General features: G+C 47.9%; 1 protein-coding gene across 10 annotated transcripts in view; it reads left to right on the top strand.

Annotated features, from left to right (window-relative positions):
- PHACTR1 (phosphatase and actin regulator 1) overlaps window positions 1–19,243 on the top strand; it is a 567,250-nt gene that overhangs the window by 347,284 nt on the left and 200,723 nt on the right. For all 10 annotated transcript variants that reach the window (XM_040460558.1, XM_040460556.1, XM_040460562.1 and 7 more), the window contains one exon: window positions 5,081–5,245. In XM_040460558.1, coding sequence (XP_040316492.1) covers window positions 5,081–5,245 — 165 coding nt within the window. The remainder of the gene's footprint in view (window positions 1–5,080; window positions 5,246–19,243) is intronic.

Raw genomic sequence — 19,243 nt, 5'->3', positions numbered from 1 at the left:
CTCATTTCCCTGCCATAAGGTATGTCCGTAAAAGCACAAGTATGTGTTTCCAAAGGGGGAAGACAGAGTCGTGGAGAATTTCCTGTGTGGCTGGGTACTTGTTTGACACCATCTGGCAGCTGTGAGGAAAAGTATGGCAGAAAGGTGGGGGGTGGGGTTCAGCCCTGGGCCATTGAGCATCATCAACTGACTGCTAACCTCCCCTCCACCCCCATCTTTGGCCACCACTCCTAGGATGCTGAAATGTGGACACGACATACCCTCCTCATGGAATTGGAAGGAGTGCATGTTATCAGATCCGGCTACATAAGCTTTCTATTTCTGAGTTCACTTTGGGTTGCGAGGCTGGTATCCAATTTGCGAGAATCTTGGGTCCTCCAAAACTCCAAGGAGCACTTGGCACACAGAGAGCTCTCAGGGGGAGGAGGGTTAGCCAGAGATCCTGGTCTTTCTGCCTCCGTTCATGACTACAGGCATCAGATAGCATAGACCCTGTGGCTTCTGAACTTCTCAGGGGGTAATTGTATGACTAACACTTTCTAGGACTCCTGGGTTGGAGTTCTTCCTTTGGATGAGCCTTGGAAGCCGAGCCCCCATGAGAAACAGAATGGTAAGGGTGCTAGCCGAAGTGCCCCCTGCTTTGCCCACCACCTCCTGTTGCATGCTTTAAGAGCCCACCAGGAGCAACCCAGGCTTCCAGAAGGGACAGGCTTCGGGCACATGCAGATACAGGTGCTTGGGTTCTCCATAATGGAAATCATGCATCTGTTAAGTCTTTTCTCTCCTGCTTTTCTATATATTTAAAAAAAAATTTTTTTTAACGTTTATTTATTTTTGAGCCAGAGAGAGACAGAGCATGAACGGGGGAGGGGCAGAGAGAGAGGGAGACACAGAATCGGAAGCAGGCTCCAGGCTCTGAGCCATCAGCCCAGAGCCCGACGCGGGGCTCGAACTCACGGACCGCAAGATCGTGACCTGAGCTGAAGTCGGACGCCCAACCGACTGAGCCACCCAGGCGCCCCTCTCTCTCTTTTTTTTAATGTTTATTGATTTTTGAGAGAGAGAGAGTGTGAGCAAGGGAGAGGCAGAGAGAAGGAGACAGAGAATCCCAAACAGGCTCCGCACTGTCAGCGCAGAGCCCGACGCGGGGCTCGAGCTCACAAACTGCGAGATCGTGACCTGAGCCGAGATCAGGAGTCCGACGCTCAACCAACTGAGCCACCCGGGCTCCTCTCTTCTGTTTTTCTAAAGGGAAAGAAAAATCACGTCCCAACCACTTTGCTCCCTCTGAGTGAAGCAAATCCCAGACATGTCATGAAAGGGAGCCCAGGCCGCCTGGTCCCTTAGAAGAGCATTTTCCTGGAGGCCCTGGAAAGATCCCAGAGCTCATCTGGCCAGGCCTCCCCTTTCTCCTGCAGATCTCTGAAGCAGCTCAGCCGGCCGCCTCCTCCCTTTTGGTTCAGCATGCTGGCCTGGCAGTTGACATTCGAGATGATTCATGTCTAAGTGAGCAGTTTCTCCGGACAGCTGTCTCCTCTCTCTGCAGCATGAGGAAGCCACGTTCCAGAGCAGTGGGCTTGGGCAAAGGAGCCTTTTCATCATCTGTGGCCAAAGAAGGCTGTTGTATTCAACGCGCCTGGCCTGTGTGCCCTTCCTGTCCCCTGGTCCCCATCCTGTTCCCTCCCGTGCTTCCGCGACCTTGGAGACCACTTTATTCGGAGTTCTCTTTTACTTTCTGATGCTTTTCTCCCCATCCTTACCCTAGGGTGCCAATCCTCACCCGTAAACCTCCTAAATTTCCTTATCCACTGGCAAAGTAGACAGGCTGGGAACCAACCCCTGTTGTCAAGTGAATTGGGGGAGAATGTAATGTGGCTGATGAAACTATAAATCAGTTAGAGTAATCCAGTCTGCTCAATAATCTGTACTTAAACAGGCTAAACACCCTGCATTTCATAATGTACTTGTTAAAGATCCATTTAACTATGGAGTTCTAATTACACCTTTAGAAAACTCTGTCAGCTCCTTGCCACTCTGGGTTTTTCCAAGGCACTCCTAATTTCTTGTAATTATTTTAATGTAATTTCAGAATAATTTTTATTCATTTTCGAACAGATGTGATTATGACACCGCCTTTTGGTCCTGGTGGTGCATTTTTCTTAAGGCAGCTAGCGAGTCTGATTTTATCCTTCGCAAGACGTGGTGTCAACGGACCGAATCAAATGTCCTCAGATTATTTAACAAATTATTACTGGATGTCAACTGGGAGAGCAAATCTCAGTACCAGTCCTGAATAACTTACACCTTGATTTCTTTTTTTTGAGGGATTCAGTATATAATCTCTTCCTTTATCAAACCTTTCATAGAAGATATTTCAGGATGGCTACATTTGGAGCAGTCTCAGTCTGGGTACTTTAAAATTTTTTATCTATTGTGTCTTAGATTAGAGAATCAAAAGAAAGGTAGAAACTCTCCCAACCAAGGGCAGATACCAAGATGGGCTCAAACTCGTGCATGTATTTTCAGTGGTGTATGATGGCCTGTTGGGGTCTGCAGATCCCAGGATGGGACCGTTGCTGAGCGAGACTTCCGTTTTGGCTACCGTGTGTGTTGAGGGAGAAACTAGCAGATAATTCTGGGCAAGCCACTCAGATGGAGGTTCCAGAGGCCAAGACAGAAAGTCAGAACTCTCTACTGTAAGTTGCGGGAAGCCACCGAAAACTTCTGGGAAAAGCAGGCTTCTGGAAGAGTCCTCTCGCGATAGTGTAAAATATAGGTTGGGGCGCCTGGGTGGCTCCGTCAGTTAAGCATCTGACTTTGGCTCAGGTCATGATCTTGTGGTTCATGAGTTCGAGCCCCACGTCGGGCTCGCTGCGGTCAGCACAGAGCCCACTTCGGACCCTCTGTCCCCCTCTCTCTCTCTGCCCCTTCCTCACTTGCATTCTCTCTCTCAAAAATGAACATTTTTTTTTCATTAAAAAAATAAATAGGTTTGAAAGCTGGAGACTGGGGTTGGGAATGTAGGTTTGGAGTCTTGCAAAATCTGGACGAGCAACACTCATTAGAGACGAAGGAAAGAAACAAGGAAACAAGGTGATGGATGTGAAGGAGAAAGTGATCTTGTGAAAATCAAATCACTGGACTGTCTCAACTTTGCTTCTTTCCTGGACACAAAAAACCCTTAGTGTGTAATTTCCACATTTGGAAATTATCCGGCTTGCACCCTTACCATTATATTTCTCGTGGGGGCTTGGCTTCCAAGGCTGATCTCCCTATAGCGACTCAGCTACTGAGCATTGTTGAAGAAGCACCCACCCAAGCAGCAGATACCATTTAAAGAGAATGATTTCCGGGGCGCCTGAGTGGCTCAGTCAGTGAAGCGTCCAACTTTGGCTCAGCTCATGATCTCGCCGTCTGTGAGTTCGAGTCCCGCGTCGGGCTCTGTGCTGACAGCTCGGAGCCTGGAGCCTGCTTCGGATTCTGTGTCTCCCTCGCTCTCTGCCCCTCCCCCACTCATGCTCTATCTCTCTCTTTCAAAAATAAACATTAAAAAAAAAAAGGAGCTGCCATGCATGTAACCATGGAGTCAGAGGTTTAAGGGCCATCACTTTGCAACACGTCCACATTGTTGCTGCCCTCAACACCAAACCTGCACCTTCCCTGTGTTCCCTGTTTCCGTCAGCGAAGGGGGTCACTCCACTGGCGTAAGTCTGGCCGTTAGGAATGATCTACCTCCTGTCCCTCGGGCCCTCCCACTATGTCCTGTTGGTTTCGCTCCCCGACATCTCCCACATACATCTACTTCCCTTCAGTCTTGCTGTCAGGAGCCTTTGCCAACCTGTCCTCTCTGTCACCAAGCGCACCGCCTGGCACATGGTGGAGATGCCCTATATATTTCTTGCGTAAGTGAGTCTCTTGAGTTAAAACCGTCTCAGGCAGACTACCAGGCCGTGAGATGGAGCTTCGGAGGAAGCCTGTGTTGCCAAAGCCTGCGTGATTTTTCCAAAGATGGTGATAGAGGCCCAACAGAGTGGTTTTGGATCAGTCCCATGGCTCTAGATGTAGCCTGACTTTCTAGAACAGTGAGTGTCTCTCACCCTCCTGATTTTGCCAAGGGGGGGAGTATTATTATTTTTTTTTTCTAATTCTTTCTGTCTTAGAAAGTCAAACCTGGCTATATGTCCCTCACTGGGGTATGCAGATTCTCACATAAGTTGGAAAAGAGTTGTGTCTTCACAAGTGATGAAGGAGGTCAAGGTGATTGTGACCTCTAAGGAAGGTGTCCGCTGGGCGTTATGAGTTTGAAGGTCATCGTGTCCTCACATGTGAAGTTACTGGGATTAATCCAGGTGTCCCCTCAAGTCAGTCTCCGATCCCGATTTCTAAGAATCTTTATTATTATTATTATTATTATTATTATTATTATTATTATTATTAAAGCAAAACGCCAGGAACAAAAAACCCTAGAGGAACTAGAGCAATTGTAAAGTCTGCTTAAGGGTGAGTGATTCTACAATGCGTCCATCCAAGGTAGAGACACTCACTCAACAGATTCCAGTGCTGCTTTGGTTCTGGGCAAAGCAGGAAGGAGAGTCATGGCAGTGGAGACACTGGCGTTGAAACAGACAGCCGGTCAATGCTTTCCCTCCCTCCTCTGGTCTCAGCAGACAGTGTTACAGCGATGGCATCTGCCCAGTCTTACGTGAGATCTTGCTGGACCAGGCGTTCCACAGGCTGTCACTTGACTCTTTCTAATGCCCTCTTCCTGCCTCGTTGGGGAATCTTGATGTGTCAAGAGGGTTTGTTCCCGCCACCTCCTTGACCTCTTCCTCTGGTGTGCGTTGAGGTTGGGTAAATTTGGGGGTGCCCCAGATCCTCAGGGTTCTGACGGACCGTCTCCAGCCTTTAGAACCCGTCAGTGTGACTTCCAACCCACGAGGCAGAAAAGAGAAACGGAGCCTCAGTCATGTGGTTTCTGTTATCTGTAACCATGGAAAACGCTGGCCATCTGTGAGGATCCCATTTTAACACTTTTATTCCCCCCCCCCCTCTATTTCCATCTCTTTCTCGGGGAAAACAGCAGAGGAAGTGGAGAGGCTGGCGGCCATGCGTTCTGACTCCCTCGTGCCAGGTACCCACACCCCACCCATCCGGAGGAGGAGTAAGTTTGCCAACCTGGGGAGGATTTTCAAGCCCTGGAAGTGGAGGAAGAAGAAAAGTGAAAAGTTCAAACACACATCTGCAGGTAAGATTATTTTTTGTTTTCCTTCGTTTCGCATTGGGAGTTTGTTGACTTCCAACTCTGTACGTTAATTAGTAGAATTTAATTATTGTGAGCTGTCTGAACCAAAGGAAGGAAAATCAAGCCCTAGAATTGCTCCTGTGTTTAATAATTCTGCAGGGCGACTGGAAACGGCTTTTGGAGCCCTGTGTGTTTTCTTGCGTCTCAGGTTTTTGGTGGTTGTGTTTTTAATCGGCCACTTGTATTGCATCTATAAATATGGGCTTAGAACTCCACCTTTTCTGTAGTAGAATGCTTTCTTTCCTCCCCTGAGAATCTGTTTCTCATTGTTCACCCTTATTTTCACTGCTCCTGTAAAAATCAGCACACAGCAGAAAATAAGTTCTATATGGTCTTTGGCAGATGAGAGTAGGTGATGCCACGGTGGAAAAATCTTGAATGAATGATTATTGGACATGGCAGGAAAGCACAGGAGAATGGAGACAGAGATCACGGTAATGGCAGAGACAGCTTAATGGGCAGCAAAGGGATCAGAGGAAAGTCAGCACCACTGAGGAGTACAGAGCAGAGACTCCAGGGTCAGACTGTGTGGGTTCAAGCCCCAGCTCTGATACTTGGTAGTTACGTGACCTTGCCCAGTTTATTCAACTCTGTACCTCAGTTTTCCCATCTGTAAAAGAGGGGTAAGAATAGTACTTTACGTGACTTAAAATTATGAGTTTATGTGGCATGCTATGTGGATATATTTTAAATGAGCAGGAGTGTGCAGAGGGAAGTGTATACGGGAAGAGGTCTGATTTCACCCTGTCGGATTTGAAGGAAGATGGTGGAACAGCTGTGCAGATGCTTTTTTTGTTCGTTTTGTTCTGATCTTGCTCATTGAATGCCCGGGTCATTCCAGGCCTATACTCCAGGGCTTCATTTCCTCCTTCCTCTTCATCCTCAAAAACTCAACCCATCCTCTCCCCTCCTCAGGATCATCACCTCCCCTCCTCCTTTTCCTCACCCCCGGGACTAACCCTCAAGTAGGAGATGGGGTGCTTGTTGTACCTGAGCTGGAGTCCACAGATCTGGGAATTTTAACGCTAATTGCTTTGGGGAACCCGAAAGAGAATAGCGAACACAGGAAAGTTGCAAAAAGTCTTGAAATCTTTTTGTCTTTTAAAATGTTTGTCTCTGTTTAAGGGAGAGTGAGCCCGAGCAGGGGAGGGGCGGGGAGGGAGAGGACAGAGGATCCAGGGCGGGCTCTGCGCTAACAGCAGAGAGCCCGACGCGGGGCTCGAACTCACAGACCACGAGACCATGACCTGAGCCACAGTTGGACGCCTGACCAACTGAACCACCCAGGCGCCCCCAAAAGTCTTGACATCTTAAACAGTTCTCGTGGACATCTCAGGTTCGTGTTTTCTGAGTCTTCCTTCGATGGAAGCCCCAATGCCCCTGTTGCTAGAGTAAGTTAATTCTTGAGATTAGAGCGAACCTCTGAACTCCATGAATCTCTAAACTGTCATCCCTGGGAAGTCAGCCCCTTCACCTGACTTCGTTCTGCACCCTCGTGGTCATTGCGCAGCTGTACTAAAACCTGGAGGCCTTTCATGCATTTCTAACCGCTACTGAGAGACTGACGGGCAAGCAGAAACCTCAGAGGGAGACTCCCCCGTGTCCACCCAGCCGGAGTGAGACTAGATCATGGCCTCCGAGAGGAGAAATCTTAAATATATCCTTTAGGCACAGTGAGGTGTAAGACACTTGAACAAGAAAGAAAAAGGTAGCGTTCTGTAAGCACTGGAAAAAATAACCATTTCCCCGAGATTCCTTATGATGGTCTTCCTGACTTTGCTGTGGAAAATGGCTTATAATAAAACAAACATGCAATTAACAAATGGCCATTCGTCAGCACGAATCCCCTAATGAGGGTGTTGGTAGATGCCTTTCCTCCCGGCAAATCAAGAGCTTTGTTTTGTCCATTTGGCAAGACCTTAAGGTGAAGCTTGGAGGCTTCCTGCATGCAAAGATCAGGCGTGCTGACTTCTCCGGGATGTTGGAAAACTAGTCCTTTGACAGATGCAAAAACAGTGACATTACATTACTCACGGATCATGAAAAGGTTGAGCACTTTGTTCATTTAGGGGAGGAAAAAAAACCACATGACGGGCAGAGTTGCAGTTTGAATCCTTCTTATCATTAACTATTCTTAGCAAGTTCTTATCATCCCTCTGATTAACTTGGCCTAACTGATTAACTTGGCAATTGAATGCGATATTTGTATGTAGTGTTTTTTTTTTTTTTTCTTTAAGAGACATTCAGCTCCTAAAGTAGAAAAGGTAGAGGGATGTACTGTGGAATATCTTTATATCCAAATAGATGGATGGGTACATGGAATGAGTGAAACTATTCCAGTTTAAAAAAAAAAAAAAGTTGATGGTTTACACTTCAGTATACTTTGTACTTAACTGGATAAGGAAAATATTATCCCTCATTTTTGGAAAGGAGAGACTTGTGCCAATTCTTGGCCCAGAGGAGGAAAAAAAAAATGGCAGCATAAGGGCTCATAAGATGATAAATTGTATGTATATTCAAGTAGGAGTTGAAAGTGCACACTTTCCTACGTGTCGATAAGAGTCAAACGTTATGTAGACAAGAGGGTCGGTTGATGATGGGATTGTTAATGGTCGGCCAGTTTTAGCTGGTGTGCATAGATTTGTATGTGTGCAGACGTATTGTTCTTTCATATATAAGATAATGTCCACAGTTTTAACTACAGAGAAGTCCGTATGTTACATCCATTTTATGCATTTGTATTTCAAATTGCGCTCTTAAAAAATATATGAAAAGGACATTAACGTAGCCCATACTTGGCCTGTTTTTATTTCCACAGTGAAGTGCCCTTATAATTTGCCATAATTTGCTATCCTGTGGTTTTCCTGGGTCTCAGGTTAGTGTCTGTGCATAGCACATCTTCAGAGACATGCCCAGAAATCTTCCTTTGTAAGTTGTATAACAGGAAGGAAACTACATTGGGAAATTATGATGTCAACGTTTTCCTCAATTTTGGCATCAACAATTGCATGGATTTTTTTTGAAGTGTGTTTATTTTGAGAGAGAGAGAGAGCAGGGGAGGGGCAGAGAGAGAGGGAGCGTTGAGAATCCCCATCCAGCTCCACGTTGTCAGCTCGGAGCCCGACATGGGGGCTGGAACTCATGAACCATGAGATCATGACCTGAGCCGAAACCAAGAGTCGGACGTTTAACCGACTGAGCCCCCCGGGCGCCCCCACGATTGCCTGAATCTTTCGAAGATCTCCACATCTCGGGCTGCTCATACAGCCTTCCTATTCCAGGCGGAAGGCCAGTGTCCTGACAAGGCCTGCAGCACCACGACCCCGACCTGCGCTCTGGGTGGGGGTGAAAACACTGGAACATCACCATGCCATGACATAGGGAGACAACAGTAATGGATAGACCGTAAAATAAGGGTCCCCCTGGAGGTGAACTTTACAGGCTTTGCAGCCTGTCCTCAGAGGCCGTGCCCAGGGCCTGCCAGGCAGTTAGCCTGGCACACCCAGCTTCTTCTGTGGAGTCAGCAGTGCTGGCCACGGCTGCCCTGGGAACAAAGACAAGTGATAGCCCCCCTGAAGCAGAACAGACCAGCGGCTCCCCAAAATAGTCCACTGCAACCGTCTTTTCCAAATTCCTTGAAAATGAGGACTGTATTTATAGAGAAATAGAACTGGCAGGGATAAACTATGAAGATGCCACCGAATTATGCTTTTATTTCCTCTTGACAGAAAATCACAAGCTGCAGGGGGGTGGCCCTGAAAATCTACAACGTGCCAAAATTCCCTTTGTGCTTCTAAGCTTTTCTTCGTACCTAGGGCCTTGAGCAACGTGATATTTTTAAAAATTAAAAAAAAAAAAAATTTACAGAATGTTACTGGATACCTATGCATACTGAAACTGTACCTGCTCTGGGGATATGACGGTGAGCAAAACCAGACCTTGTCCGTGACCTTGTGGCACGCACGGTGTAGTGGGGGGAGGCAGGCGATCAAAACAGAAGGATACAGGTAGGATCGCAGTTGTGGTTAAGGGCAGTGAAGGAGAGGTAGTCATTTGGGAGAAGGAGAGGGAAATTTGGCTCAGTCTGAGGGCTCAAAGAAACTGTCCTGAGGAAAAGAAATTTGAGCTGAAATCCGGGAGAGGAGCAAGAATTTAGAAAATGAGCCCTCCAGGGGCACCTGGGTGCCTCAGTCGGTTAAGCATCTGATTTCGGCTCAGGTCATGATCTCATGGTTCACGAGTTTGAGCCCCCCATCGTGCTCTGTGCTGAGAGCTCAGAGCCTGGAGTTTGCTTCGGATTCTGTGTCTGCCCCTCTCTGCCCCTTCCCCTCTCACACTCTGACTCCCTCTCTCTCAAAAATAAACAAACATTAAAAAAAATTTTTTTTAAAAAAGGAAATTGAGCACTCCAGGCAGCAAAACAGCCTGTGCAAAGGCCCTGTGGTAGAAGAAATAGAGTTGAACTGGCTGGGAAAGCAAGAAAGACCAGTGGCTAGGGAATTAGAGAGCTAGGAGTGTGATATCCGCTGAGGCTGGAGAGGTCACCAAAGAGTGGACTGTCACCGGGCCTTCATCCTGCACAGCAAATTAGACAAGGGTATGAGTGGCTCCAGGAAGACCAATTAGGCCACGTGCAGATGACAGTAACCTGGACTAATATTTGCTAGTAGAAGTAGATGAATTTGGGTGTTATAAGGGACAAGTGGCAGGACTTAATGACAAGTTGGATTTAGGAGGGAGACAGAGAGAAAGGTCATGTTTGATACTCTAGTGTTGGGTTAGGGGGTATGGTGGTAGCCTTTCCTGAGATGAGTATTTTGCAAGAGTGGCAGGTTTGAAGGAGTGGGGGAGGGTGTGTGCGTCATTGGCGGGGGGGAGTTGGAATTCTGATTGCAGGTTAGATTTGAGTTGGTTTTGTGATGTCTAAAGTTGGGAGTTGATTATATGGAATGCAACGAAGACGTCTACGCTGGGTCCATAAATCTTGGGTCTTTGCACATCCGTGTTAATTAGAGTGATGCCCATGTAGGAAATGGTCTAAGGAACTAGTATAGAATAGAAAGACTGGAAAGAAAACACGGCCAAAGACAGTCTTAAATTAAGACAAAGGAAGACTATCGTTACTAGTGACCGAAAGAGGAGTATGAACTTGCAAAGGAGAATTGAAAGGCAGTGACTTTGACGTATTTCATTTAGCATTATACCCTCTCGCTCCATCCATGTTACTGCACATGGCAGATCTCTTTCTTTTTTTTATGTTATTTTATTATAAACATTTTTTAATGTTTATTTTATTTTATGTTTTTGAGAGAGAGAGAGAGAGAGAGAGAGAGAGAACAGGGAGGAGCAGAGAGAGGGAGACAGAATCCGAAGCAGGCTCCAGGCTCTGAGCTGTCAGCACGGGACCTAATGCGGGGCTTGAACTCACAAATCACGAGATCATGACCTGAGCCGAAGTCGGACGCTCAACTGACGGAGCCGCCCAGGCGCCCCAGATCTCCTTCTTTTTATGGCTGAGAAATGGTCCATTGTATACGTACACCCCGTCTTCTTTATCCATCCATCTATCCACGGACAGTTTGGGAGCTTCCATGTCTTGGCCGTTGTACACAACGCTGCGATAAACTTGTGGATGCACATATCTTTTCAAATTAGTGGTTTCGTTTTCCTTGGGTAGATATTCAGTAGTGGATTACTGGATCATAGGGCATTTCTATTTTTTCTTTTTTCTTTTTTTTTTTTTTTTTTTAGCTTTTATGTTTAATCTCTATACCCAATGTGGGGCTTGAACTCACAACCGTGAGATCAAGAGTCGCATGCTCTACTGACCGAGCCAGGCAGGTGGCCCAGTATTTCTACTTTTAATTTTTTGCGGAACCTCCATACCGTTTTCCACAGTGGCTGTACCGGTGTACGTCCCCCGCAACAGAGCACAAGGGTTTTTTTTTGCTTCGGTTGTTTGCTTAGTCACTTTGGCAAGCGTAAGGTGATAATATCATTGTAGTTTTAATTGGCATTTCCCTGGGGTGATTGGTGATGTTGAGTATCTTTTCTTGTGTCTGTTGGCCATCTCCATGGGTTTTTTGGGAAAAATGTCTCTTCGGGTCCTCTGCCCCTTTTTTAATTGGTGGTTGTCAAAGGGTGAGGTGGGGGTGGGGGTGGGTGAAATAGATAAAGGGGATCAGGTGCTTATCTTGATGGGCGCCCCGAAATGTAACATGACGTTGTACACCTGAACGTAACCTAGCACCGTATGGTTGCACTTCGATTTAAAAAAAAAAAAAAGAGAAGGCGGTGACTAGAGAGGTAGGAGGAAAAACAGAAGAATGTGGTGTGACAGGAGCCAGGAGTGGAAAATGTTTCAAGGAGGGGGTGATGAGCCACGTTCAGTGCCGTGAGGGGGCTGGGGTGGTACGGAAGAACGTTGTCTGGTGTGGGTGATTCTGATCAGCTGGAGCTCATCATTGATAACTTAGCAAAAGCTGTCTGGGTGGATGATTTGGGGAGAGATGTCAGATTAGTGTGGAGTGAGAAATTCATAGGAAACGGGGGAAGGTGGGAGTGAGCTTTCGGAGGAGTCTGGCTGTGAAGTAGGAAGAAGACATAGTACGGGAGAGATGCTGGAAGAAACGTACGCGTGTCTACAGGGGCTTGGGTTGCGAGGGGCTGTCTGTGTGTGCCTTCTGATTGGTTGTCATCGTACAGGGAAAGTGACATAAGGGTGAGAAGCGGGCGTGAGGGATCCGGTAGAGAGGACGAGGAGGAAGATAGACGAGACGAGGCGGGTGGGTGAGGTGCTGAGAAGCTAGGGGCAGAGCGGGGATACAAGGCACACATTGCAGGGCTCGAGTCAGCAAAGGCATGGAAACTCCCGCGTGAAATAACCAGGCCACCAGAGGGTCTGGCTGCACAGGGCGGGAGTCCGGCTTGACCCCGTCTGGCGGCTGCTCTTTTCCAGACAATAAGTCTGCTCATTTCTTCATGGGGAGGGGGGGACAGGGATGTGCAGAGTCAGGCCAATTTCAGATTAGGACTCTACGTGGCACCAGTGACTGCTTCAGTGGCTTTGGCTGTCCAAGTACAGCTCTGGATGACGTAGACAGTTGGGTCCATCAAGTGCTGGCATTCTGCCAGATGGATGGAAAAGGGGGGTAGGGAGCAGAGGCGATTCGGGCGTCTGTATTCGTTTCCTAGGGCTGCAGTAACAAATCACTACACGCTTGTGGCTTAGAACTACAGCAATGTGTTGTCTCACAGTTCTGAAGGTCCAGAGTCCAAAGTCAAGGTGTTAGCAAGGCTGGTTCCTCCTGGAAGCTGGGGGCGGGGCGGTGGGAGTGGTGGTGTAAATGTTCCATGCCTTTCTCCTAGCTCCTGGTGGCTGCTGGGCTGTCCTCAGCCAGCTGTCCCTTGGCTTGTAGCTCCATCACTCCAGTCCCTGCCTCTGTCTGCCCATGGCCTTTCCCCCGTGTCTCTCTGTGTCGCCGGGGCCCCCTCTCCTTTCTCTTAGAAAAACATCAGACGTTGGATCCTCTATCCAGGATCATCTTGAATCATCCAGGGACCTCTAACTCCATGATATCTGCAAAGACCTTATTTCTAAATGAGGTCACACACATGGGCACAGTGTTAGGGCTTAAACACGTCTTTTGAGTGGATACAGTTTAACCCGCTACAGTATTGACTCTGGATTGGATGAAAAAGCAAAGGCCCAGTGAATTGAGCCCAGTGAGAAAAGTGCATAGACTTTAGGTTCCAAGGGAGTCGAATTTGAAAACAATCCGTGGGACCGGTTGCCAGAAGCAAGCTAGAATGGCGGGAGCCTCTGGGTACACAGCTGTGTCTTGAATTGGGGATGTTCAAAGTAGACCTAAAACACAGACTAAAACCACGGAACTGGTGGCTGAGGTGGAGGAATAAGTCAGGAAATTGTTTAAAATGTGGTAAACAATCTGATCCACTAATAGACACATATCTTATTTGCCAAATTTTGTGCCGATTTAACTTGCCGTCTGTAATGGTGAAACAAAAGGAAGGGCGCCTGGGTGGCTTAGTCGGTCAACTGACCAACGCTTGATTTTGGGTCAGGTCACGATCTCATGGTTCGTGAGTTCAAGCCCTGTGTTGGGCTCCATGCTGGGCAAGGAGTCTGCTTGAGATTCTCTCTCTCCCTCGCCCTCACCCCCTCCCCTGTTTGTGTATGTTCTCTCTCTCTCTCTCTCTCTCTCTCTCTCTCTCTCTCTCTCTTTCTCTCTCTCTCTGTCTCAAATAATAAATCAATTTAAAAAAAATAAATGGGGGGTGCCTGGGTGGCTCAGTCAGTTGGGCGGCCAACTTCAGCTCAGGTCATGATCTCGTGGTTCATGAGTTCCAGCCCCACGTCGGGCTCTGTGCTGAAAGCTTGGAGCCTGGAGCCTGCTTCGGAATCTGTGACTCCCCCTCTCTCTGTCCCCAGCTCACGCTCTGTCTCTGTCTCTCAAAAACATAAACAAAATTTAAAAAAAAAACATTTAAAAATAAATAAATAAATGGAACTTTTCTCTTTGGTTTTAGCATTCAACTAATTACTGACCTAACATTTTCTTATAAAGATTCTCTATTTTCTTTTTCCAAAGTGAGGTGTTTCAGTCCATCACACCTTTAAAGGACCACAACCCGATTCATAGAGAATCAGAGGTTGCTTTTTAATCGTTCACTGCACCTTTGGGCATGTCTACCTCCTTAGTGTTGGGCTAAGGCCACAACTTGGCAATAAGGGGTAATTGATGACCTGGTGCCCTGTCACATGACAGGGGACCCGTGAATCCTGACAGCAGTCTGTTGGTGTGAGCCCCCCTAACTGCTAGCAGTAGTGAAGGGCCAGGCCCGAATACACTGGAACTCCCCTCATGTTCGTGACAGGGTCCAGGAATAGCCCACACGCTTTTGCCCAGCGTTTTCCGTACAACACGATACTGGGGTCATGGTGTCCTTGGGCGGGACACTTGCAGGCAGTCTCATGAGCACGGAGCTCCTCTCCCTGAGCCCATCTGCCCTTCTGCGGTAGGTTCTCCTCACTCCAAAGCTCCCAGCCCAACAAGAGCCAGCCCTGAAGCCTGGCTTGTTAGCTCACTACTTCATCTGGTTGCTGGCTGCCCTTTCCCTCAGGGCCGGACTCCTCTTCCTTTATTTCTTGCACCAATTCACCGGAGTCATTGATGACATTAGGAATCACTAGTCTCCAGGAATCCCTTCGTGGCAAGCCCATATCTCTGGAAGTGTTGCTCTTTGAATAACACTCCTTGGGTAATGAAGATCGTCCAAATTGGAATTGGATTCCGCCTTTGGACTTGGTGTGACGGGCTTCTGAGCTCTTCAGAAGGAGCCTGTCGCTGAGATCCGGGGTGGTTGGTTGGCAGGTGAACCCCACGCTGCCAGTTCCTGTCCACTAGGGATTCCTAGCTTGTCCTGTGATAAGGGCAGTGCATATGCTTCTTGGAGGAGAGAGAAAAACCCTACGGTTTTCACGGAGGCTTACGTCGACATCCTTTTGTAGCATAGGATTAAAGAGCACTGTTAGCAAATGGAATCACTGCCTCTATATCCAGCATAAGACCAGCTCTGCCCACTGTAAGGGCCCTGGGGACCATCGCTGGCACAGCTCTGGAGCGGGAAGTTCGTATTCGTCCCACTCAGGCAGAGGGGTGAAATCGGTATATTGCAAACATTGATGCTGTTGAACGGACACATGTGCCCTTGCGAGAGAGATGGCATAGGCCTTCGTACCCTAACGTCAGTGGTCCCGTGGAGTCCCCGTTTCAAACTAACAAGGTAACGTTATCTACTTGGTCAGAGCTTAGGTTTTTAAACATCTGTGAGCCATGGAGGGTTCAGTAAGGATAGCAGCTTGGCAGGTTGCATTGATTTATGTGCCAGGCACCGCCATCATCCCCCAAAATACCACAACAAGTAGATATCTGACCCCTGCCTCCCAAACGTTGGGATCTTGAGGAAAAAATAGATAATAAAACCAGCAATTACAGTCAAGTGTCTGTGATATTAGAGGAGACACACGGGGGCTCCAGGAAGTCACATTAGACAGGGGTGCCTGGGTGGCTCAGTCAGTTAAGTGTCCGACTTCAACTCATGTCGTGATCTTGTGGTTCATGAGTTCGAGCCCGGCGTTGGGCTCTGTGCTGACAGCTCAGATTCTGGAGCCTGCTTCGGATTCTGTGTCTCCCTCTCTCTCTGTCTCTCTCAAAAATAAACATTAAAAAAAAAACCCCTCAAATTAGACAAACCCAGCTGCGTTACAAGTTACCAGGACAGGTGCCCCAGAGAAATGGTTGTTTAACCAAAGCCTGAGGCAATGAATGTGAGGAAGTCTTCTCTCCTGGTGGAAAGAAAAGTGTAGGAGCGTCTGGAGAAGAGAGGAGGAGAGATTGTCAATCCACAGCTTAAAAGAGAGGCTTGGGTTTGAGAAGGATTGCTGAGGGGGAGAAGCAGAGAGTAGTGAAAAATGAGGAGAAAGAAGGATCTGCAAGGATCTGCTTGTGAAGGGCCTCACGGGGTCTCTTACAGAGTCTGGACTTGACCTCAGTGCCCCATCCTACTGAAGCCATTGGAGGACTTGCCTTTTAGCAAGAACATTCTTTGAGCCTGGGCAAAGTTTGGAGTGCGACCAAATGTTGTCGTCAGCTTCATAATATAACTCCATGTATGTATTTGTGGAATGAGAGGAGACTGTTATACGCTTAAGGAGACCCCTCCTTGCTCTCATGGAATCAAGTGGGATTTTGAGTATTCCTGTTGATGTGGGTCACAAGGATGCTGTTGGTGGGAGGAAGCAAGTGGTTGGTTGTAAGGCCGGGGAAAGATGAAGACAGTCCCAGACTAGGATGGGGGCATTAGGCACCGAAGACTGTGGACCGTTGCAAGAGGTCTTTAGAAAACAGAATGAACTCAGGTCGGATGGAGAGGGTGAGGGAAGAGTAAAGCACCAGTCTGGCTTCTCGCCAAGTAGTAAGATGGGTAGAGGCACCACTCACTCCATCGGGGACACTGAAGATGAGTGGGTTGGTGGGGGAATTGATGATTGATTTCGGGGTAGGGTGGCTTTGATGTGCTTCCAAGATGCCCAAGATAGAAGGCCACTGGATGTAGAGAACTGAGATCAGGAGAGATCTGGAAGCCATGCGTGCCTGCTTATTCGTTTGAAGCCCGGGGGTGGGAACTCCAAGGTGAAGATACAAAGTGAGAAGCACAGAAGGGCTGCAGAAGAGCACCCGGAAGACCACCGCCCTGTAAGTTATGTGCAGAGGCAGTGGAAGCTTCCGGAGGACAGGCGAGGCCCGCTGGAGAGCTAGGAAAAAAACCGGGAGGAGCTGGTAGTTATCACCTGTGCAGAACAGGAAAGTGTTCAGGAAAGGAGAAGGGTCAACTCTGGCAGGTCCTGACGGGATGGCAAGGACGGAGGAGCATCCTGTGTGTTGAGTGACAACTGGTGACAACTGGTCATTGGTGTTCTGGGGAGAACGGTTTTGGGGAACCCACCTGGCTGGGATTTAGAGCCTGTGGTTGGGGCGTGAACGAGAGAAGAGGAAGTAGACTTCTTTATTTTTTAAAGTTTGTTTTTTGAGAGAGACAGCGTGAGTGGGGGAGGGGCAGAGAGAGAGAGAGAGAGAGAGAGAGGGAGAGGGAGAGAGAGAGAATCCCAAGCAGGCTCCACGCTGTCAGGGCAGAGCCCAACGCGCCCGGGCTCGAACTCATGGACTGTGAGATCATGACCTGAGCTGAAAACGAGAGTCGGATGCTTAACCGACTGAGCCCCCCAGGCGCCCCAGAGGAAGCAGGCTTCTTTTAAGAGGTTTGGCCAGGAGGGAGAAGGAGAAATAGGTAGTCATCCCCCAAATGGGAAATGAGCTGGAGGGAGGTGTTTTCTTATGATTGGTTGGACTCTACCACGATGCCAAGTTTGCCTTAACATGGCTGTGGCATTCCAAGGGAAATAGAAACATCAGCACAGGGACTGTTAAGCCAAATAAATATATTTCCGCACATTTTTCAGTAATGACATTACTTGTGACTAGGAAAAACAAACATGCAAATAATCGGAGTGCTGTTTAGCATCTGATTTTAATAAGAAATCATCAAAGCAAGCTGTCTAGCCTTCAGCATCTGGCTAGATCCCACATTCTCTTTGGGTGATTGGAGGCTTCAGTTTCTTTCTTTCTCTTTTTTTTTTTTAATTTTTTAAAAATGTTTATTCATTTTTGAGAGACAGAACGCAAGTGGGGGCGGGGGAGACAGAGAGAGAGGGAGACACAGAATCCAAGGCAGGTTCCAGGCTCCGAGCCATCAGCACAGAACCCGACGCGGGGCTCGAACTCACGAACCGCAAGATCATGACCTGAGCTGAAGTCGGACGCTTAACCGATTAAGCTGCCCAGCTGCCCCTGGAGGCTTCAGTTTAAGAAAGGAGCTGAGCATGGACAGGCAAAGAATATTCTTACCTGCAGATCCATCATGACCCTCAGAGGGAACACCTCGGAGTTGGAAGGCAAAATAGACTTAATGGCCCAGTTAAAAAAAAAAAAGAAAAAAGTCTCTAATAAATACAGGCTAAAGACTCTGGACAGCAGTACCTTCCTAGGGCTGGGAGGGTAAAGATGTCATTGTTTCCTCTTCAAGTGAGCTATATCCATCACCCTTAGGTGGCAAGACTATAAAATCCTTAATGACAGAGACCCTGCCTTTTCCTCGTCTCCCGGGGTTGAGCCAACACCTGACACAGTGGGTGCCCAATAAGTACATATTGAACTAAAAAGTCAGGGAGGTAGCTGCCAACTATATGAGTCCCCCTGTTTATGAGAGCTGAAAGAGGAGAGGCAAATTTTACTGAGGCTTGGAGGGGCTGAATAGTTTCTAGCTAGCAATGGCACAGCTAGAACTTGAACTCAGCCTGTAGTCTTATCACCTATGTTGCATTTCGGATCCATGAGCATGGGCACTCGTGATTCATGAGTGCTTTGGAACATGGAGTTCATGTACACTTAACAGGGATGTCCTAGGACAGTTTCCTTCCCTGACACCATCTCTGTAAAGCCAAAATGTGAAGGAAGAAGGAGTTCATCAATGAAAACTGATGATGGGAGTCACAGCATGAGTCTTTCTTGAATGCCCTTAACGGTCGCCGTTAATATCTTACACATCTTTGTGCCTCACGGCGTCTGGTTCAATGCCATGCCCACGGCACATGCTTTCTATTTGTCGAATGGCTAAGAGAGAGTACGTTGATACGGGCTCCAGACAAATACCATTCAGAGCCATCACGTTCAGGTTTTCAGCGGAACTTGACGTCTGTATGCTCTGCGGCATCTGGGAACAGAGTATGTGTAGATGAGGCAAGCGAACGTTGGTCACACAGGCTTCTGGAGCGGTTGCTGGATTTACAGCTGGACCTTTGCGGAACTGATTGCGAAAGGGCGCCAGGCATCCGGTGTTTATCAGAAGAGGTGTGCTTCGGTGCGTGGTTAGGGCGCAGACCTATCCGCCCAACCCCCAGGTTACTTCAGGCAAGTTATTTGTACTCTGTGGGCTCATTTCCCTCATCGAAAATAGGAATAACACTGGCACCTCATAAAGTTGCGAGGGTTGGAAAAGAAATTAATGTTGGAAAGCTCTTAGAATAGTACCTCGCACATAATATGTTCTAACTAAGTTTTATCTATCGTAACTTTTTTTCTGAAAATGCATTAAAAACCAACCATCGAGGGGCACCTGGGTGGCTCTTGGAGAGAGTTGGGTGTCCGCCTCTTGGTTTTGGCTCAGGTCACGATCTTACGGTTGCGGGATCGATGCCCTGTGTTGGACTTCATGTTGACAGTGTGGAGCCTGCGTGAGATTCTCTCTGTGCGCATCTCTCTCTCTCTCTCTCTCTCTCTCTCTCTCTCTCTCTCTCTCTCT

This window comes from Herpailurus yagouaroundi, unplaced genomic scaffold (assembly GCF_014898765.1).
Source record: "Herpailurus yagouaroundi ecotype Mexico unplaced genomic scaffold, PumYag 250, whole genome shotgun sequence".
Lineage (NCBI taxonomy): Eukaryota > Metazoa > Chordata > Mammalia > Carnivora > Felidae > Herpailurus > Herpailurus yagouaroundi.
Note: the sequence above shows the minus strand (reverse complement) of the source record. Positions and strands in the feature narration are given on the sequence as shown.